This window comes from Thunnus maccoyii, chromosome 24 (assembly GCF_910596095.1).
Source record: "Thunnus maccoyii chromosome 24, fThuMac1.1, whole genome shotgun sequence".
Classification (NCBI taxonomy): domain Eukaryota; kingdom Metazoa; phylum Chordata; class Actinopteri; order Scombriformes; family Scombridae; genus Thunnus; species Thunnus maccoyii.
Genome location: NC_056556.1, coordinates 749,065 through 768,131, shown reverse-complemented (window position 1 = coordinate 768,131; position 19,067 = coordinate 749,065). Strand labels below are relative to the sequence as shown.

The 19,067-nt window shown below is 38.4% G+C and overlaps 2 protein-coding genes across 2 annotated transcripts in view; both read left to right on the top strand.

Annotated features, from left to right (window-relative positions):
• impg2b (interphotoreceptor matrix proteoglycan 2b) overlaps positions 1-9,990 on the top strand; it is a 36,787-nt gene extending 26,797 nt beyond the window's left edge. The window contains exons 17-21 of the mRNA XM_042404187.1: positions 465-653; positions 1,707-1,932; positions 3,387-3,466; positions 6,857-6,915; positions 8,574-9,990. Coding sequence (XP_042260121.1) covers positions 465-653; positions 1,707-1,932; positions 3,387-3,466; positions 6,857-6,890 — 529 coding nt within the window. The 3' untranslated portion in view covers positions 6,891-6,915; positions 8,574-9,990. The remainder of the gene's footprint in view (positions 1-464; positions 654-1,706; positions 1,933-3,386; positions 3,467-6,856; positions 6,916-8,573) is intronic.
• Positions 1-19,067, top strand: part of LOC121891678 (protein NLRC3-like) — a 1,105,688-nt gene that overhangs the window by 896,121 nt on the left and 190,500 nt on the right. The gene's annotated exons all lie outside the window — the stretch shown is intronic.

The following is a 19,067-nucleotide window of genomic DNA, read 5'->3' as shown; positions in this document are numbered from 1 at the left end:
GAATATCATTAACATAAAAAGCTAAGTAGTAAAAGACAATTACATCTGATTGACAAGAGCCGTGACACTGTTTACATAAAAGTTGGTAAACTCTTCAAGTAAAGGCGTGGACTGCCCGTCCACCTCAAGGTGTAATTATCAGTTTTTACAGCTTGAGCACCTGGTGTGGAAGTTAGTATGCACACAGACTATCTCAGTGGGCTTTTCAGTGCTGTACAGTGCATGTGTCAACCTGTCCCTTTATTTCATGACGAAATATACCAAAATAATAAAGGAAAAGGAGGGAACGACACCACACAAATACTTTGAATATAAAGGGGGGAAGAGGACTAAGTGCTGAGTGTAAGGGATTGATGGATCGTCCGAATGGAGTCGGCCTCGGATCTGGACATGGCCTTGTCGCAGTTTGTCCGGGTTTTTGTGTGACTGTTGCTGTGTTTTTGAACCTGTTACCTCGGCTGCAGGTGTCGTGTTGGAGAGAACTGGTGGTACCGCGGCGAGCACTGCGAGGAGTACGTCTCCGAGCCGCTGGTGGTGGGCATCGCCATCGCCTCGGTGGCTGGTTTCCTGATGGTGGCGGCCGGGACCATCTTCTTCCTGGCCAGGACGCTGCGGGAGCAATACGACAGGGAGGACACCGAGGACCCGCCAAGGTGAGCAGCAATCGTTTATTCTCCTGTCAGTGTTGTTTATTAACGAACCGAGTGTCTGTTGAAGGATTTAAGAAAAATGTGAATCAGAGGAGTTAAAAAATTATTCTTTCTACTTTTAAACATGAATAACAGACAGAAAAATAAATAAAACATAATAGGAAGTAGTCAATTAACACAAAGGAAAAAATGAAATAAAAACAATAATAACAAATAAATAATGCAAAATATTTCATATTTAATATAATTTTATAATACCAAATATTTAAATAAAATAAAAAGATTAAAAAAATATTTACAAAAATATTTATGCCATCAGGGTAAATCGTCGTACAAATGTCTCTATACATAATTAGCTCTTCTTAGGAATCACGTTTATCCATTATAAATATGCCGATATAATCCTGTATTTTACTCACATTTCCTCAGTTGGACCTTATTTATGTCACAGTGTGTTTGTATACTCTTTTTAATATCATACATTCGCTAATTCAACGAAATTTAGTGTAAGTTTCTGTAATATTACTATTAAATTTGTGGATTTTGACAGGAGTGACATTTACACACATCAGCAAGAATTAAATTCGTCAGTGTTTCCTCATGTTTTCTTCCAGTTATCTGTTGATAATCAAGATCTTTCCTTTGAGGACAACTGGGATCTTTTAACCAGAAGATCATAAAAGGAAGAAATTAAACCTTTTTAGCATTGCATTTTGTGCTTGAAGTTTATAATTTGTGGATTTGCTGCCAATTATTAAACAGACTTTTTTTATGGACAGATTTTTTATCCTTTATGAAAGCCTCTTTTGGCTCTTTTATCTGATCTTCAGGGTATAAATTAAGAATTTCTCATATACGGCTGAATTTTGAATGTCTTCTTTAACATTGTAGGTTGGTTGTGTACTTTCTTCAAACCTTCAACTTTGAAGAATCCAAATAAAGATGCAGTGATAAACTTGATCAAGAGAGCATGTTTCCATCTCATCTTTTTTATTAGAAGAACAAATAAAAACAGACTAAGAATAAACTTTCATGTTTTAAATTTTCCTCCTCCAGACGAGGTGACAGTGTGCCGCGCGCCACCAAATTCAACCCCATGTTCGAGAGCGACCCGGTCAGCACCCAGTACTACCGTCGCTATGACGACGAGCTGCTTCAGTACTATCGGCGCTACGGCCCTGACCTCGCCCAGTACAGCAGCTCTGTCAGCACCGACGCCTCCAAAGACCTCGGCAGCGAAGAGATGCGACGCATCTACCAGAACACGACGCTCACTAAAGAGGTGCGAAAGCTTGTTCTGCTTGTTCATGAACACGTTTGTTGTTTATTTTGTTTATTTCTGTGAAATACAGCAGCTTCATCTCTGAACTGGTCAAAGCAGATGGCGCCCACCAAGAGCCGGGTTCTGCTTGAGGTTTCTTCCCGTCCTTACCGCTGTCGCCAAGTGCTGCTCATGGGGGGGAATGCTGGGTCTCTGTGAATTAAAGAGTCTTGACCTGCTCTGTGTGAAAAGTGCCCTGAGATGACTTTTGTTGTGATTTGGTGCTATATAAATAAAAACTGATTGATTGATGGATTGAAATACAGGAAGATTTTGGCTATGTACAGTTGTGTGTCGTCAGCATAGATGCAAATTTTAATATCATATTATATAATATGTGGCAGCATTTAAATAGAAAACAAAAGTAGCGCCATGATTGAGTCTTGAGGGACACCACAGGTATACAAGAGGCCACTCAAACAGTGACAGACACACCTCTGCTTGTAGGGTAGAAATGAAACCAGCTGAGTTTCATGTCCTTAATGTTTGACCCAGTTTAGTTGATGAAATGTCAGCGTCTGTTTATCTGGAGAACAAGAAAACTAGTTCATGAATTATTCCAAGATGTTTGCACCGTAGTCACAGCAGAGAACGTGTTGTTGAGCAGTATTTGACAAAACAAGGTCCATTTAGCAGCTGCCCTGGTGCTTTTGGAACGTATTACATGATCTTCCTCGGCAGAGAAAGCGGTCAGAAATTTGGACGAATTAATTATATTTTTCCCAAAAGCATTCAGAACACAACGTTACAGGACTGGTCCATAAAAGGAAAAAGGAGGCACAACACTTACATTATAATAGAAACAATATAGTGAAATAAAATGATAATTATTGGTAGATGGATTCAATTCATGCACAATGTTCCCAATTCAGTTATTTGTTCACCGAAGTGCAAATTATATTTGACTCCCAGAGATTCCAACAAGTTCTTCCATTTCTGCAGGAGGACTCCCTCCACCGGTATAGTGTCCTAGTTTTTCCAGAGTCTTCAACATGTACAATTCATTGGCCAGCAGGCACCTGCTGATGAAGGATATGTGATACGATGTAAAAGCTCCAGAAGAGCTACTAACTGGACCTTGTGGTGCGATTGTCAACTGCTGATTTCAGGGTTAAGAACTGTAGTTTTTGCTCACTGTGAGAGCTCGTAGCTGAAATAAAAGTCTTTCTATCAGGTTTTCTCATTTAAAGTTAGAGGTGATAAACTGGATCAGGAGTTTCTGAAAGCGCAGGAAGTGTTGAGTGACGAGCTGCTGCTGTGACAGTTTTCAGTCTCAGCGGGAGTATTTTTACCTGCAGCACCTCCTCTTCCTCTTCCTCTCTTCATTAAACCTCTCTGGTCAGTCTATAAACATCACTCCTGACCTCTTGACTCTTCTTGTTACATAAACATGTTTCCTCTTTGACCTCCTGCAGGAGATCCAGGAGCGTCTGAGGGTCATCGAGTTGTGCTCCAGGGATCCAAACTTTGCAGATTTTGTGCGACAAACTCAAGTGTGAGTGACTCTACAAGTTCACATTACATAACGTTAATGAAAAACAAACTACATGTTAAAGTATGAACAAATTTAACCCTTTCATGCATGGTGTCCACTACAGCAGACAGATATTTGGAACCATCTTGAACTATTTAAGTTGTAGTATCATGTCCCAACTACCAGGTGTTGAACCCCAAAGTGTCATCTATGATTCCATCTGAATATCATTTTTGACTCTCTGTGATTTTGAGATATTGAATCATAAATTCAACATGGCGGAGAGTGGAGGAAACGCACCAAGTAGCTCAGGAATATCTGTTAAATACTTTAATTCTCAGAGAAAAAAACAGGTAAAAAGTATATTTTTCAACTAAATAAGATGTTTGAAATACTTTTATCAAGTTTTTAATACATTACATTATAATAATACATTACATAACACATTCTGTCTATTGGGCCTAGGACATGTTTTTCAAATATCCTCTCTATTGTTGTAGTTATCTAATGTTCCTATGTGTAATACAATAATATATATATAAACATACATATATATTTTGCCTATATTGATTTCCATAAATCACTTTTTACTCCGTTGATGCATGGTGTCCACTACAGTTGACACATTTCAAAATTCAATATATATATAAAAAAAAAGTTACTGATGTGATTTTTCACTTGTTTAAGAGTAAACCCTAACCCTAATCCTAACCCTAATCCTAACCCTAACCCTAACCCCTAACCCTATCCTAACCCCTAACCCTAACCCTACCCTAACCCCTAACCCTACCCTACCCTAACCCTAACCCTACCCTAACCCTATCCTAACCCCTAACCCTACCCCTAACCCCTAACCCTAACCCAACCCTAACCTAACCGCTAACCCTAACCCAACCCTAACCCCTAACCCTACCCTACCCTAACCCTAATCCCTAACCCTACCCTAACCCCTAACCCTAACCCTAACCCAACCCTAACCCCTAACCCTAACCCTATCCTAACCCCTAACCCCTAACCCTATCCTAACCCTAACCCCTAACCCCAACCCCTAACCCAACCCTAACCCTAACCCTATCCTAACCCTAATCCCTAACCCTACCCTAACCCCTAACCCTAACCCCTAACCCTACCCTACCCTAACCCTAATCCCTAACCCTATCCTAACCCCTAACCCTATCCTAACCCTAACCCCTAACCCCAACCCCTAACCCTAACCCAACCCTAACCCCTAACCCTAACCCTATCCTAACCCTAATCCCTAACCCTACCCTAACCCCTAACCCCTACCCTAACCCTAATCCCTAACCCTACCCTAACCCCTAACCCTAACCCAACCCTAACCCCTAACCCTAACCCTATCCTAACCCCTAACCCTAACCCCTAACCCCTAACCCTACCCTAACCCTATCCTAACCCCTAACCCTAACCCCTAACCCCTAACCCTATCCTAACCCCTAACCCGAACCCCCTAACCCTAACAATAAAAAAATGTTTACTCTGTGATTTAATAATTCATGTATGAAAGGGTTAAATTTAACAAAAAGGATTAAAGTGAAGAATGTTTTTACTGCGTTGAACCTTTCTAATGAAGGTACAAAAGTAATTTAAAATACTAAGTAAAATACTATAGTACTAAATACTATAGTAAAATAACCAAAAAGACTAATAATAATAAACATTTTACATATATATATATATATATATATATATATATGTAAATATGTATATGTATATATATATAACAATAACTACAAATAATAACATATTACAAAACATTGTATTTCTTCATTGTCTCTAATGGTTTCATATGAGCGGACGATGTGGGAATGATTAGCGTTAATGATCTCCAACACTGCTGCTGTTTATTGCATTTTTCAAATATCTGCTTCTGATATTTCTACATTTAGATTCAGATGAACTTTGATGTGTTGGAGCGCTGTGACTGATATGAATAAAATATTCTGGGCGCTCTGCTGTGTTTTTAGCTTCCACACAGATTTTATTCTCATCTTCATGTTTAGATTTTCATCCAGTTTCATGTTTTTATTCACCGCAAACACAGATGTTCATTTAAATGTCATTTAATGCTTTTAAAGGGTTTTTTTTTTTAATCCGTCTGTCTTTGCTCCGGAGAAAAAAAATATCTCAACTACGACTCAGCAGATGTCTGAAATGTACTGATTCCAGTCAGAAGATGGTACCTTCAGAGTTTAAAGACTTTTCCTTCAGGTCAAATAAATTCATTTCAGCTTCTCTCTGTTAGCGTGGAGGCGTTCACCTGCCGCAGGTTTCCATTTCCAGACTCCCAGACAAACAGACTTCCTCTACAGATGGAGAAGTCACTAAAAAACAAGATGAAAGATGACAAACTGACAGTCCAGACGTCACCGGACACCTCTGATGGATTGAGTTTTTACCCTTTTTACCTGTCAGACGATCAGATCAGGAGAACTTTGTGTTTTTTGTTCTTTCAGGAGAAAACAGAGAACTTTCAAATGTAATAATCATTGGTTTGTTCAAAAACTTACATTTACAGCTGGGATTTATTTTTAATCACAAGGCAGAAGAGTTTTAATATTCTGCACTTTTAACTCCAAAATTCGAATATGAAACAAATGGTGCTTCGTTTATTAGAATTAGTTTGTAATAAAAAAGTCAAATTTAGACATTTTTTAAGCGTATTACAAAGCCAACGTGGCGTCGTCTGGCCGCCAAACTTCAGCCAGATTTAGAGGCGTTTTCAACTCTTGCCAACATACACAGAAATATGGAAACAGTTTAATATCTCGACCCGAAAAGCAACTGTTGACAGGACGCCTCCAACTGTGTTATGAACTTTTAATCCATGAAGGTTTTAATATTTGTTAAAGAACAGAGAAACACGACGGAGAGTCAGTCGACTGAGCGCTCGTTAAAGAAACTTATTATAAAATGAATACAAGTGTTTTAAGGTAAACAGTGAATATATAACATTTAACTCTAAATCCAGCACAGTTTATGTCAGATTTTGTAGATTTTACATCTTTTGAAGAAGCTCGACGACCTTGATGAACTGTCACAGATTGTCAGAAACTGTTAATTATAAAGTCAGACTGAAACTATGAACAGAGGGAATCCCAACACCATCTGTTGATGTTTTAATGTATTTTTAAACATCATCTCCACCAAACTGATCTCCGTCCTCGTCTGTATTTGAGCAGGAAGGTTTGGAGTCGCTCCACCAGCAGCATCAAACAAACTGAAAATATGTAGAAATATACAAACAATACGCTTCCTTCCTCTCTCCGCTCATATGTTGATGTTTTGAGGTTTTATTCAGTGTGTGTGTGTGTGTGTATGTGTGGTTTGGCCGTCGTCTCTTTGTGCCAAAACCACCAAACTAATCCAATCTTCTCTTGTTTTGAGGAGCAGATTCCTGGAGAGGAGAGGGAGCTCCACCACATAGCGAGCCGCGAACCGACGACCTCGAGGTACAGACACGCTGTTCATATTTACCTCCTGTTATTGAGTCTTACTCAATAACTTTTTTTTTTTTTTTACTGCTTTGTGATGTTTCACTGGTGAGTTTTTTGGTGTTTTGAGAGCAAATTAAACATCAGAATCAGTTCTCAGACATAAAAATATCCTATATTCCTGCTAGTGAGTGTTAGCATGTCATTAACTAACTCTCTAATGTTGTGATGTCACAGGTAACTTTAAAAATCTCCATTCAAGACTGGGAAGCCGGGAAGCTAACGCTAGCGGCTCCTGCTCTTTATTAAATTTAGAGACATTTTCCTAAACTAATCAGTCAGTCCTCAGTCTCAAAGATGTTTCACTTCTACTAGTTAAACAATCTGAAAATATAAACTAGAGCTTTTTATAATCTACTCTTTTTAAACTTACATGTCACAGCTTGTTATTGATTGTTAAAGGACCAGTTCCCAGTGTTCCCAGTGTTCCCAGTGTGTTAAACCAGTAGTCAGGTGTCTGTAATCATTCCTCCTGTTCATACTGGATATTAAAAGATCCTTCAAATGTGCTTTCAATGGAAGTGATGGAGGATAAAATCCACAGTGTGTCCACACAGTCATTTAAAAGTCTGTGTGAAGCTTCTATTCAGCTTCATCAGTCTGAGTTAGTCATATCAAGTGGATATCTGACACATTTACAGTCTTTTTAGCATCAAATTCCCTCTTTGTGTTTCCTCGGACAGTGTTTCCCTGTTGAGCTGCAGGTGGAAGTATAGTAACAAAAAGAGGAACTCTGGCACTAAAAAGACTGTAACGTTGAAAGATATCTACTTGATTTGACTCATTTGGACGCTGAAGCTTCATATTAGCTTCACATAAACTTTTAAATACATTTTTTGCACAGAGGGAGGACTGTGGATTTTGTCCTCCATCACTTCCATTGTAAGGTCATTGTGAAGGGATCTTCTAATGGTCAGTATGAACAGGAGGAATGATTACAGCAAGAAAAACAACCTTAATGTTCATTTGGGCTCCTGACTGTTGGTTTAAGACACACTTGAAGAATTGTGAACTCGTCCTTTAAAGCTGTCCCAGCTAGTAGTCTTACATATTCTTATACTGTTTGCTCTCATAGCCTCAAAAGGTTTTTTAGGGGGAAACTCCACCCAGAGTCCTAAAAGTTCAAGCTAACACATTTCTTTGCTCCGAGAGAATCTGAAGCTCTCTGATTGGATGTTTCTTGCAGCAATGCTCTCTGGGACTCGCAGGAAACTGGTCCCAGTGTTTATTTTAAGCAGTATTTTTGCAGTTCAGAGTGCTAGCTGTTCTGCCAGCTGTTCTGCTAGCTGTTCTGCTAGCTGCTCTGTTAGCTGTTCCGTTAGCTGTTCTGCCAGCTGTTCTGCTAGCTGCTCTGCCAGCTGTTCTGTTAGCTGTTCTGTTAGCTGTTCTGCCAGCTGTTAGCTGTTCTGCTAGCTGATCTGCTAGCTGTTCTGCCAGCTGTTCTGTTAGCTGTTCTGCCAGCTGTTAGCTGTTCTGCTAGCTGATCTGCTAGCTGTTCTGCCAGCTGTTCCGCTAGCTGTTCTGCTAGCTGTTCTGTTAGCTGTTCTGCTAGCTGATCTGCTAGCTGTTCTGCTAGCTGTTGTTCATCTTTGTTCTCTTGTTTTGTGTCTCTGCAGAAACCTGCCTTCGTCTTGGACTCGAGGAAGGAAGAGCAGTTCGTCTTCTGTCGCCTCGCTGCTTTTGATCGACTCGTAGAGCGACCGGAGGTGAAGGTGATGAGATGCTGACCCTTGTGGGATTATTTTCTGAGCACTCTTGAACTGAACTTTGACCTCTGCAGGGTCGCCTGCTCCTCCTCCCTTCACCTTTTATCTTTTCCTGTCTTTGTTTTTATCACCTGACGTAACACTTCAGTCACTGCTTTTTAAGTTCTTGACATTTTCACTGCTGAGTACCTCTGTCTTACACTTTCACACGGACTCTGTCGGTTTCATTCACCTTCAGCTTAAATTCAAGGGTTTCTGTTTGCGTCCCAACCTGCTCATCGCTGCTGTCGCAGAAAAAAGAAACACTGAAGGTTTGCTTGTACGAACATTTTAGCTTCTGTTCATCAGTGAGAAAGTTTCTTCACCCCAGAAAACTGCTGGATGTTCTTCTTTTCTTCCTTTTTACTTAAACTTTCTGTGACAGCGGTGACTCGCAGCGCTCTTCCTCGTCAGTGCCTTCACCGCTCTGTTAGCTTTTTTTTGGGATACGATGTGTAGAATCTCAGAGCCCTTGAAGTCGCATCAGAATTTCTGTATTTTCAACTCGGATCAGTCGACCGCTTGTTTCCTCTTCTGTCTTTTTGTTCGTCCAGTCAGCTGCTTACCGAATGCGCACGCCGCACGAATGTTTACATTTCTCAATCAATGCTGGAGTGTTAACTGATGTGTAGAACAAGTGTAGCCTGTCTGTGTCGTGTATTTACCGGCGAATGTTAGCGTGTGGTCGCCCAACAATGAAAAACAATCTGTAAACCCATCGTAGCTGATAGTGTCTTAAAGTGTTTGTTCAAAAAGCTTTGAAAACATCATGTGATGAAGTTGTAAAAAATCTTTTGTGTATTTTTTATAGTAATTTTACAAAGAAGCTCAAACTACGACCCCTGAAGTTCCATCATGTGATATTTTCCTGCTACGCGTCATAACGGAGACAATAAGTTCATGTTTCGTTATCTTGTTTACATGTTTCTGTCATATCTAGATGTTCAACTTATCTTATTCACAGTAGATGTTTTGTTTTAAATTAATGTTATGTTGTTGTTCTCTAGAGCTGAGTATCACTACAGAAATAATCCAGTACCAGTCAAACGATACATTCAATGCTTTTTATACCCAAACTAGAAAAAAAAAAAGAATATTTGTTTGGTTTTACTTGCAGCCAATCACAACAAGCGTTCTTCGATTTAACGCGACATGTGATTGGCTCGTTACAGCTGCAGCTACGACCCACGAACAGTCTGCGCTGATGATGCCTCGTTTTACAATTAATTAATAAATATTTCAATAATCTGAACACTTTCAAAATGTGTTTGTGTAAAAATCATTTGGATGAGACTTTGACTTTAAGGGTACTGGTATCACTTTAAGGGTACTGGTATCACTTTAAGGGTTCTGGTGTCACTTTAAGGGTACTGGTATTGGTACTGGTATCACTTTAAGGGTACTGGTGTCACTTTAAGGGTACTGGTATTGGTACTGGTATCACTTTAAGGGTACTGGTGTCACTTTAAGGGTATTGGTGTCACTTTAAGGGTACTGGTATTGGTACTGGTATCACTTTAAGGGTACTGGTATCACTTTAAGGGTACTGGTGTCACTTTAAGGGTACTGGTATTGATACTGGTAACGATACCCAGCGCTATTGTTCTCACAGGATATTATCTTGTTTGTATTAACTTGATCACAAACGGTAACTTGTTCACGAACGTTATCCTGCACCAGATATTGTCTTCACAAACTTTATTACTTTGTCTGTACAAGTTGTTTTTTCTGGGAACTTTGCGCTCACAAGATAAAAATATCACCTTTTAGGACTTCAGGGGCTCCAAACTAACTCGTCTCATGACCCTGATGCCAGAAGAAAAGTGCAGGCAGAACAAATTAAATGAAGATACTGGAATATCAGCATCTCTCCTGAACATATCGTCTGTTTTTAATTACTTGAATTTGCTTTGTTTGTTGCGTTAACTGACCATCTGGAACCTAGAAGTAGACTGACAGCTGATATTAGTCGTCGTATGTTTAGATATTGTATGTTTGAGTGTTTGTTTTTCTATAGAGACCCCTCCCACCCGATACGACGGCTTTAAACGCCTCGCAGCGACTCGACAGGCTTCTCATCCCCAACATTCACACGTCCAGCAGGATTCTTCTCCGTGTTTTTGTGTCCGGCTCTGTCGTCTGTTGTCTTTGTGTTTTGTATCGTGTTTTCTATGTGTCCAATTGTAGAGCAGAGACGAAACTGAAACTCTGATGTGGAAGTGCGAGCTGGCACATTTTTCTAAAAATAAAACGACAATATTTTTTACAGTATCGTCTGTCGACCGTGGTGAATTATTAATACTATTATGTTGAAATATGTATTTTAAAGAGTTTTATTTGAGGTCAGATCTGCCCGAGAACACAACTGTCCCAACAACAAAGATCTTCTTAAAGAAATTCATTCATTTTTATACAAATAACTGCAGCGACTGCTAAAATAGGTAAGTATACTTCCAGTTCGACTATGATTTTTATGGAATAATCTGAGGGATTTAAATAAAATATAGCAAACTCTTTCTTATATTTTAGTAATTAAGTTGTAATTTACTTGAAATTTTAATGGAAAATAACATAACATTCCTGCCTCATTCTAAGATTTAACTATAATTTAATGATAATTTAATAATTTTAGAGGCAATAGTGATAAAGAAATTAAATGAAAATTATGTAATTTAACAGTTTTAACTGTTATTTTTCATGAGAGTATTTATAAAGAAATTAAAATGAAATTACATAACTTAATGACTTTGGTCTGATTTTTAACTATTATTGTTCAGGATAATAATTAATAAGTAATTAAAGGGAAATTACAGAACTTTTTCATCTGATCGTCAGATATGTAACTGCTGTGGACAATAATTAAGAAAATAAAATAATATAATTAAAGGAAAGTTACGTAACTTAACAGCGTTTTGATTGTTCAGCATAATATTTACGTAGAAATTACAGTGAAATTACAGTGAAATTACAGAACTTTATGACTGGTCTGATTGACAATAATTAAGAAATTAAAGGAAGATTACATCATTTTACAACCTTGGTCTAATTGTTTTGTTTTATTATTGTTCAGAGCAACAATTAAAAAGAATTTAAAGGAAAATTATGCAATTTTACTTTTTCTGAGTTTTAACTGTTAATATTCAAGGTGATCAAGAATGAATCAAAGATTACAGAACATCTTTGATCTGATTATCAGAGATGTGACTGTTAATTAAGAGGAAATTAAAGAAAAATTGTGTAATTTTACGGCCTTGATTGTTGTCGCTCACACAGTTTAATTTAAAACAGATGGAGTTGTATATAATGAGATATATTATATGTATATAATTCACATTTTAACTTCTTTAACTGCTTTGTATTAACGGTTCAGACTCATGTGACTGCCTTTACCTTACTGGAGAGATGCATGCTGGGTAAACAAGGACACCTGGTGGTCAGAGGAGACAACACATGACGTAATCACTCACACCTGTATGTAGACTGAACCTGTTGAACAACACCTGAATGTGGGAGCGGTCTACTTCCTGGAGAATCTCCCGACTGACTCTCTGTTCGCGCGAGCAGAGAAAACACTCGGCTGTCACCGCGGAGACGTGACCCCGGGTTCAACAAACACGTCGCCATGACGACCTGATGACAGCTGAGCAGTGTGTAAATAAAGCTCGAACAACGAGAGGATTTCTGGTTTTCATCGATGAGATGTGAGGTCATAGATTCCATTTCTTCCTCCTCCTCCTCCTCCTCCTCCTCCTCCTCCTCAGTGTTTAGATGTTTCTATTAATTTAACGCAGTTTTATTCAGTGTTTTTGTTTGTTTTTCTTTTTAAAAATGTAAAATATGTTATTTTTATGATGATTTTTTGATCATCAGTAACAGTGATCGATTCTACATGTGTCATTTTCATTAAAAAAAATTACATTATAAAAAAACCTTTTGGATTTTTTGTTTTTTAAATATTTTATTCATCATTAGATGTTTTCATTTTTAATAATTAAAATTTTTAAAATGTTTTTAAACATTTTAAAAATCTGTTTATTTTTTCCTATTTATTAATTTACTAATTTTCTTTTTTTTTACTTGTGAGTGGAAGTTATGATATTATTTAATAATTGAATATTATTTTAAGTAGACATATATATAATATATAATACATACATATAGTTTTCAGATTTTCTTTATTTCCTTTAAAGTTTTTTTCAATATTTGATTTTCTATTAATTTTTTTCATTAATGATATTTTTACATTTGAAAGTGTCATTAAATTAATGTTTAAGTGTAATTTTCAGTCTTAATGTATTTACGTGCAGCGTGTGTCTCAGCAGTGAGGAGGAGGAGGAGGAGGAGGAGGAGGAGGAAGAGTGCTGACAGCTTTCAGTCTTCATCGACAGACTGATGACAAACGCTCGACGGCGGAAAGAAAAACATCGACTGCTGAAGGAAAGAATGTTTCTGTTGCATAACAGCTGGAGCTCGATCAGCTGACGACGGTCAGAATGTAAAATAATGTAAAATAATATAAAATAATATAAAATAATATAAAATAATATAAAATAATATAAAATATGGATCAGAAACCAGAGTTTGAACTGAGAGAAATCTCAGGTTTTATCAGTTCAGGTACAGAAACAGTGGAGGAGCTTCTCTGTGACCTTTGACCTTCTGATCAGCTGAGCTGGAAGGTCAAAGGTCACGTTCTTCACCTTTTTATTGAGCTGAAAGTCGGAACTTTTCGAGGCCGCCGACTTATTTTGGAGACTGAAGGAGACAAAGAGGAGAAAACTTTAGGAGTCTCTCTGTTATTTTATATGACTCGGAACCGTCCAGGATCTGATCCAGGATCTGATCCAGGATCTGGTCCAGGATCTGATCCAGGCTGTAAGCAAACATCCGGACTGAGTCCAGCCAGACACTTGTGAGTGGACGTGGAGATCAGATCCATCAGATCTTTCATTCAGCTGCAGTTTATCTGATCATTACTTTGATTCATTAATTAACTTTTTAAGGTAAAATAATCTCGTAATTTGCAGGAAAACAGCAAAAACAATAAATTTTAAGATAATTTGGTTCAGCAGCAGGAACATGTTTACTGTTGTTGTTCCTGTGAGGAATCTTTGAGTTTTTGTTATTTACGACTCGAGTTGGGAACAAAAGTTGAAAGTTAAACTGATTTGATGAAGAATTTGAAAGGATTTCGACTCATTAATGGAGTTCAACATATATATATATATATTTTAATTGGTTTTACAAACACAGAAAAACAACAACAGATAATAACAGTAATGATGTGACATAGAACAAAAAAACAAAGAAACAGAAATAGATCTGACTGAATGGATACAAAGTCATAGTCACGGCTGTCGGTGACGAATGAATCGATGCAGAAGATGAAAAACAGTTTAAAGAGTTTAAGGAGGCAGCTGGATGTTTTCTCTAAAACATAAACCAAGAAAAGGTTCCATATTTTATAAAAGTTATTCATGGAACCTCTCAGTCGGTCATGAAGCCGTCGTTTAAAACTGGGAGGAAACGTATCTTTCCATTTTAAAAGAATCGACCTTCTGAAAGGGAACGCGCCGGCAACGAAGCACCGGAAACGGCCAGCAGGGGGCGTGAACTGATTTACCAGGACAGCATAGCCAGAAGATGTGAGCATGAGTAGCTGGAGTTGATTTGCAGGGTTTCACCTCAGGAAACAGTTTGATTTGTCCGATAACTGCGGTGAAATATTCTACGTCGCATAAAACCAGTCAGCTTTCAAAGGCATAAGACTGATTATTTTGATTTTGTATGAGCTTTATTATATATGATAGAAATGATGCCTGGGAAGGAAGGGTCACATGGCGGTTGGGAAGGGGACTGGAGGAGCATCTGGCGCATAAAAGATCATCAGAAAAGAGATCAGCGAATGACTTTATTGGATGCAGATTTGTCGCTATGATGCATCTCTGTGTTTCCTCCTGGTTACCGGTCACATCCAGATGTTTCCAGCAGTTTAAAGTTCAGTAAACGTGTCGGAGATTTAAAACATAAAGAGCAAACTTCATGATTTACTGACAGTTTTTCAGATTCTTGAAAATAAAAACCCATCATCTATCAGAGAAGAAGAAACCGAGAGAGAGAAAAGGGTTACAAGTTTCAAAAGGCATTCTGGGAAATGTAGGAACTTCCAAACTGCAGTTGAAGTAAACAATCACTTCAGGATTTTCCTCCTCTAACATAAAGCATCTGTAACAGTCATAAAACTGTGAACGCAGCCGGTCGGTCGCTGCAGCTCTCTCTCTCTCTCTTTGCTTTCACTGACGCCAAACTAAACAAGCGGCTCGGATTCATAATTCAGCTTTAAATGAGCTTTTCCAGCCGGTGATTCTTCATGAGCTGATTTAACTGTCAGCAGGGAGAGCGCCGCTGGTTTTCCTGCCGCTGTCCAAACGGACACAAACTCCACTTTGATTTCATCTGCTGTGAAGGAAGCTGAGGGCACAAATCTGTTAAAGTTATTCTGAAAACAATTGACCAGTTCAGACCAGTAACCACAGTTTAAATGAACAAACTGAACATTTAATGTAGAAGCAGCTCCAACAATCTGAACATGGGGAAAAATAAATAAATGGAAAATAAATACTTGAATGTGATTTTTTTTGTTTTGTTTTGTTTTTATTGCTTTAAAACAACACGTAATGAAGAACAGAAGAAGACAGCTGGTGCGGAGGATCAGCAGCAGGAAGGAATCTGGCAACAGAGGATCATTATTAGGAGAGTTCAGTATTAAACCTCATAAGCTTCTTTTAATAAAATACTGTAAAAAACTTTCAGCATCACCCTAATAACACGTCTTTATATAAGACTGAAGATAAAGTTGCCCAGCAGGACAGCAACATCACTCTGTTACCAGGAAGTAAATATATATAATATTATAAATAGAGCACCAGTCAAAAGTCAGAATCACAGCGAGACTAAACCTGCAGTTGGACCCTGAATGGTTCGAGACAGGATGTTTTTTCCTGACTGCTCGTACGTGAGCTGGCAGCACAAAAAGCACCGAGCGTTAAAAGCTGGACAGGGAGCCAGCGTTGTAATAATGCATCATTTCCAGGAGGAGGAAGGTGAGGAGGCCGAGCCAAAGTTTCAGTCAGAGCCGATCTGAGGTCCCTGGTGCTGGTCGGTCGGGCAGGTGCCTCTCTCTCTCTCTCTCTCTCTCTCTCTCTCTCTCTCGCTCTCGCCGGCGGTCTTTTGAACAGTTATCTGACTGGAAAGTATCTGGACTTGGCTGTGTGGGGGTTTAATGGGAAACACAGTCCTCAATGAGAACAAGTGCCCCTCTGATTGTTTCCCTCTGCAGTCTGGATCCAAACCCCCGTCCTGTCAGAGGCTGTTAGCTTCGGTTGCGTAACCGCTTCGTTCAGCGCGAAAAGGGGAAAAAAACAAAAAAAACAAAAGGTCTTAAAACGATGGAAGTCCTCGCAGTTTCATGCGATCGGTTACATCTAATTGGAGGCAGGTTGTGTTTCATGTGCAGAAGAAAAGCAGAATTCAGGGATTGAATAACAGTTTGATGTCACTTCAGACCCGGACAGGTGACGTCTGGAGCATCTGAGGCTGTCAGGAGCTTTAATGGAAGTGACTCAAGAAGGTCACAGGTCACATCTGGGGTTACCTGAGCTGCACTTTTATATGTTTCATCATCCAGGATGTCTTAGATTCATTTTAGGGGTTTTTTATTGTTGCAGTGATATGTGAAACCAAACACCATGAAATATGGTACGTTTTAAAAGTCGTGATGAAGTCAGTCTGACGTCACTTTTATTGGAGTCAGTTTGGTTTATTTTTGTTGACTTTAGCACAACTGTCCTCACACATGACTGGGATTCTTCTCCTGAGTCGAACTCATCATTTAGTGACCTGAACAAAGCATAAAGCTCCCGAGAACACAAACTACAAGAAAAATGTCTAAAAAAAATATACAAAACTTTAGTGATACTCACTGAAAACATAAACTATAATACATTCTGTTTACATAAATATGAGATACTGTGTGAATGCCATCAGCACTGTATACTGGTTTTCTCAGCTTGTCTCTACATGATGTATAAATATTAAGTTATGTTACTATAAATAAAACGTGATCAGTGTATTCACCCGTCAATAGATAGCAATAAATTGTCTGTTTTATACACCAACAGTTTTAGGGAAATTCTCCAGTTTTTATCCATTTTTCAATCCCCCAAAAGTATCTTTGGGATTTAAAATTAAGTTTAATGTTTTTTTTTAGCAAACAGCATCCAACCAACCATCAGCATGAGCCAACGGTCGGCTAACAGTTGAGTTAGCAGCAGTTTGTCTCTGGAAAGACTTCTATTAATAATAAAATGATCATTCACATTATTAGTTTTCTTCTGCACACATGACCGTAAAAATGTCAACTTTCTTTTTGTGTAGCGAGGAGATATAAAATAAACTATAATTATTTGTTGTGATCAACAAATCAAGTGTCAAGAGTAGGTGAACATGATCTCCAGTTAAAAACTCCTTATTTATCTTCTACTGGTCCTTTATGCAGCCCCTCAGTTCAGCCTCTGTCTGAAACAGGCCGTTTTAGCTCCTGTCTCTTTAAGGCCCCGCCTCCTGATGAGCCCACTCTGTTCTGATTGGTCAGCTTTCAGGAAGCTTCCTCCGGCTCCGGAGGCTACGTAAACAAACTATAGTAGCAGGATTTCACTTCTTCTTGTCCTTCTTTACACCAAATGTCAACTTCTCAAATCCATCCGAACATGTTGGAGCTGAACAACACATGGAAACACCTTAGCAACCACCTTAGCAACCACCTTAGCAACAGCCTTAGCAAGAAAGGCTACAGAACAGATGGCAGTTTATGAGCATGTGCGACGAGCCGACGTCATCTCGTCAGCAAAGCAGAAAAAACATCCCAAGCAAAGCGCTCAGAGCAGGTTGAAGCCCTGAGTTTTGTCTTGCAGGCAACATCACCTCAAGTTTTATTACTCTGACCTTGTCCGACACCAGAACAGGATATAAATAACAGAAAACCACAAAAAACAGGATATGAACTCTTTTAATCTTTGAATATTTATTCTGTTTAAAGTTACATTTTTTAAATTTTAACAAATATTTTGAACTTTTTCATTTTTACAGTTTACATACATTCTCAGACTTTCCATTTAAATGAAAACAAATGACTGATAAAAACTGATGTAACAGTAAGTTAATGGTTGTGATGCTGTGTAATTTTACTGCATTATACTGAAAAGTGTTTCTAATATTTTAAAATATGTTTGTTATTATTTTCTTTCTCATCTCTTAGTGTTGTTGGGTTTTTTTTGGAAGGAGATCTATTAGCCTGATGTTTCTCTCTGGCTCTGTGACTCTGCTTTTAGCCTTTAAACAACATCAGATTATTGTATAACTTCTTCCACTGCAGCTGCCATTCACAGTTGTTTGTGCTGATTACAGTGATGAGACAGAAATAGAAAAATCTTCCCAGGCTGGGTGTGTCGTCACGGTGACACCAGGAACACAGAAAACCTGTTGTCGGCCGCTGGACAACATGCAGGAAAGTTCGAAACCCGGTGAACTCCCAAACCAGAAGCACGTTTCACTGTCATCTTCCAAAACAACATTTAAAAAGCCAAAAGCTTCTGTCACTAAATGATCTTTGGCATGAATCCTCAGCACACTGTGGTCTATTAAACTACTGAGTCACTTAACAGCTCAGCTTTGAACACACTGATTCTGACGTTAATGTATGTTTGCAAGATGCAAAACATTCCCAAATTGTGCAAACAGCTTTTCAGTGTAGTCATGTGGAGAAAACCCCCATAAGTGATTTCAGCAGCTTTCAGTTTGAGTCTTTGAGTTTGATAAAAAAAACAAAAACATAAAAAGATCTTTAAAATACAAAAAGGCTTTTACAGAAATGGTTTGAAGTTGGGAAACTGTTAATCAACCATTTTTTTTTAACAGAATCTGGTGCAGAATATGCTTTTGCTTAGAGTTAAATGTTAACATTAGCATACTAGCATTAACATGAAATAATCAAACAAAGTATATTCCAATATTAGAGAGATCATCTTTCTTCTTTCTTCATGAGGCCAGAGGTCACAGAGTGATCTTTACCACCACTCTAGATCAGTAAAGTCTGACATCTGTGTAGTGATGAAGGTCCAAAAAACAACAAAATAAGAAGGCAGACTTTGTTGTTGATGTGTCTGTTCAGAAAGCCGGTCTTGGTCTTGATCTGAACATGAACTATAAGTCCTTTTTTTATCCAGAATGGTCTCAAAAATGTTAGCCAGGAGTTTTGAGGTGCTGAATCATCCACAATCATCACATCTCCTGGTGTGAAGTTGCGTC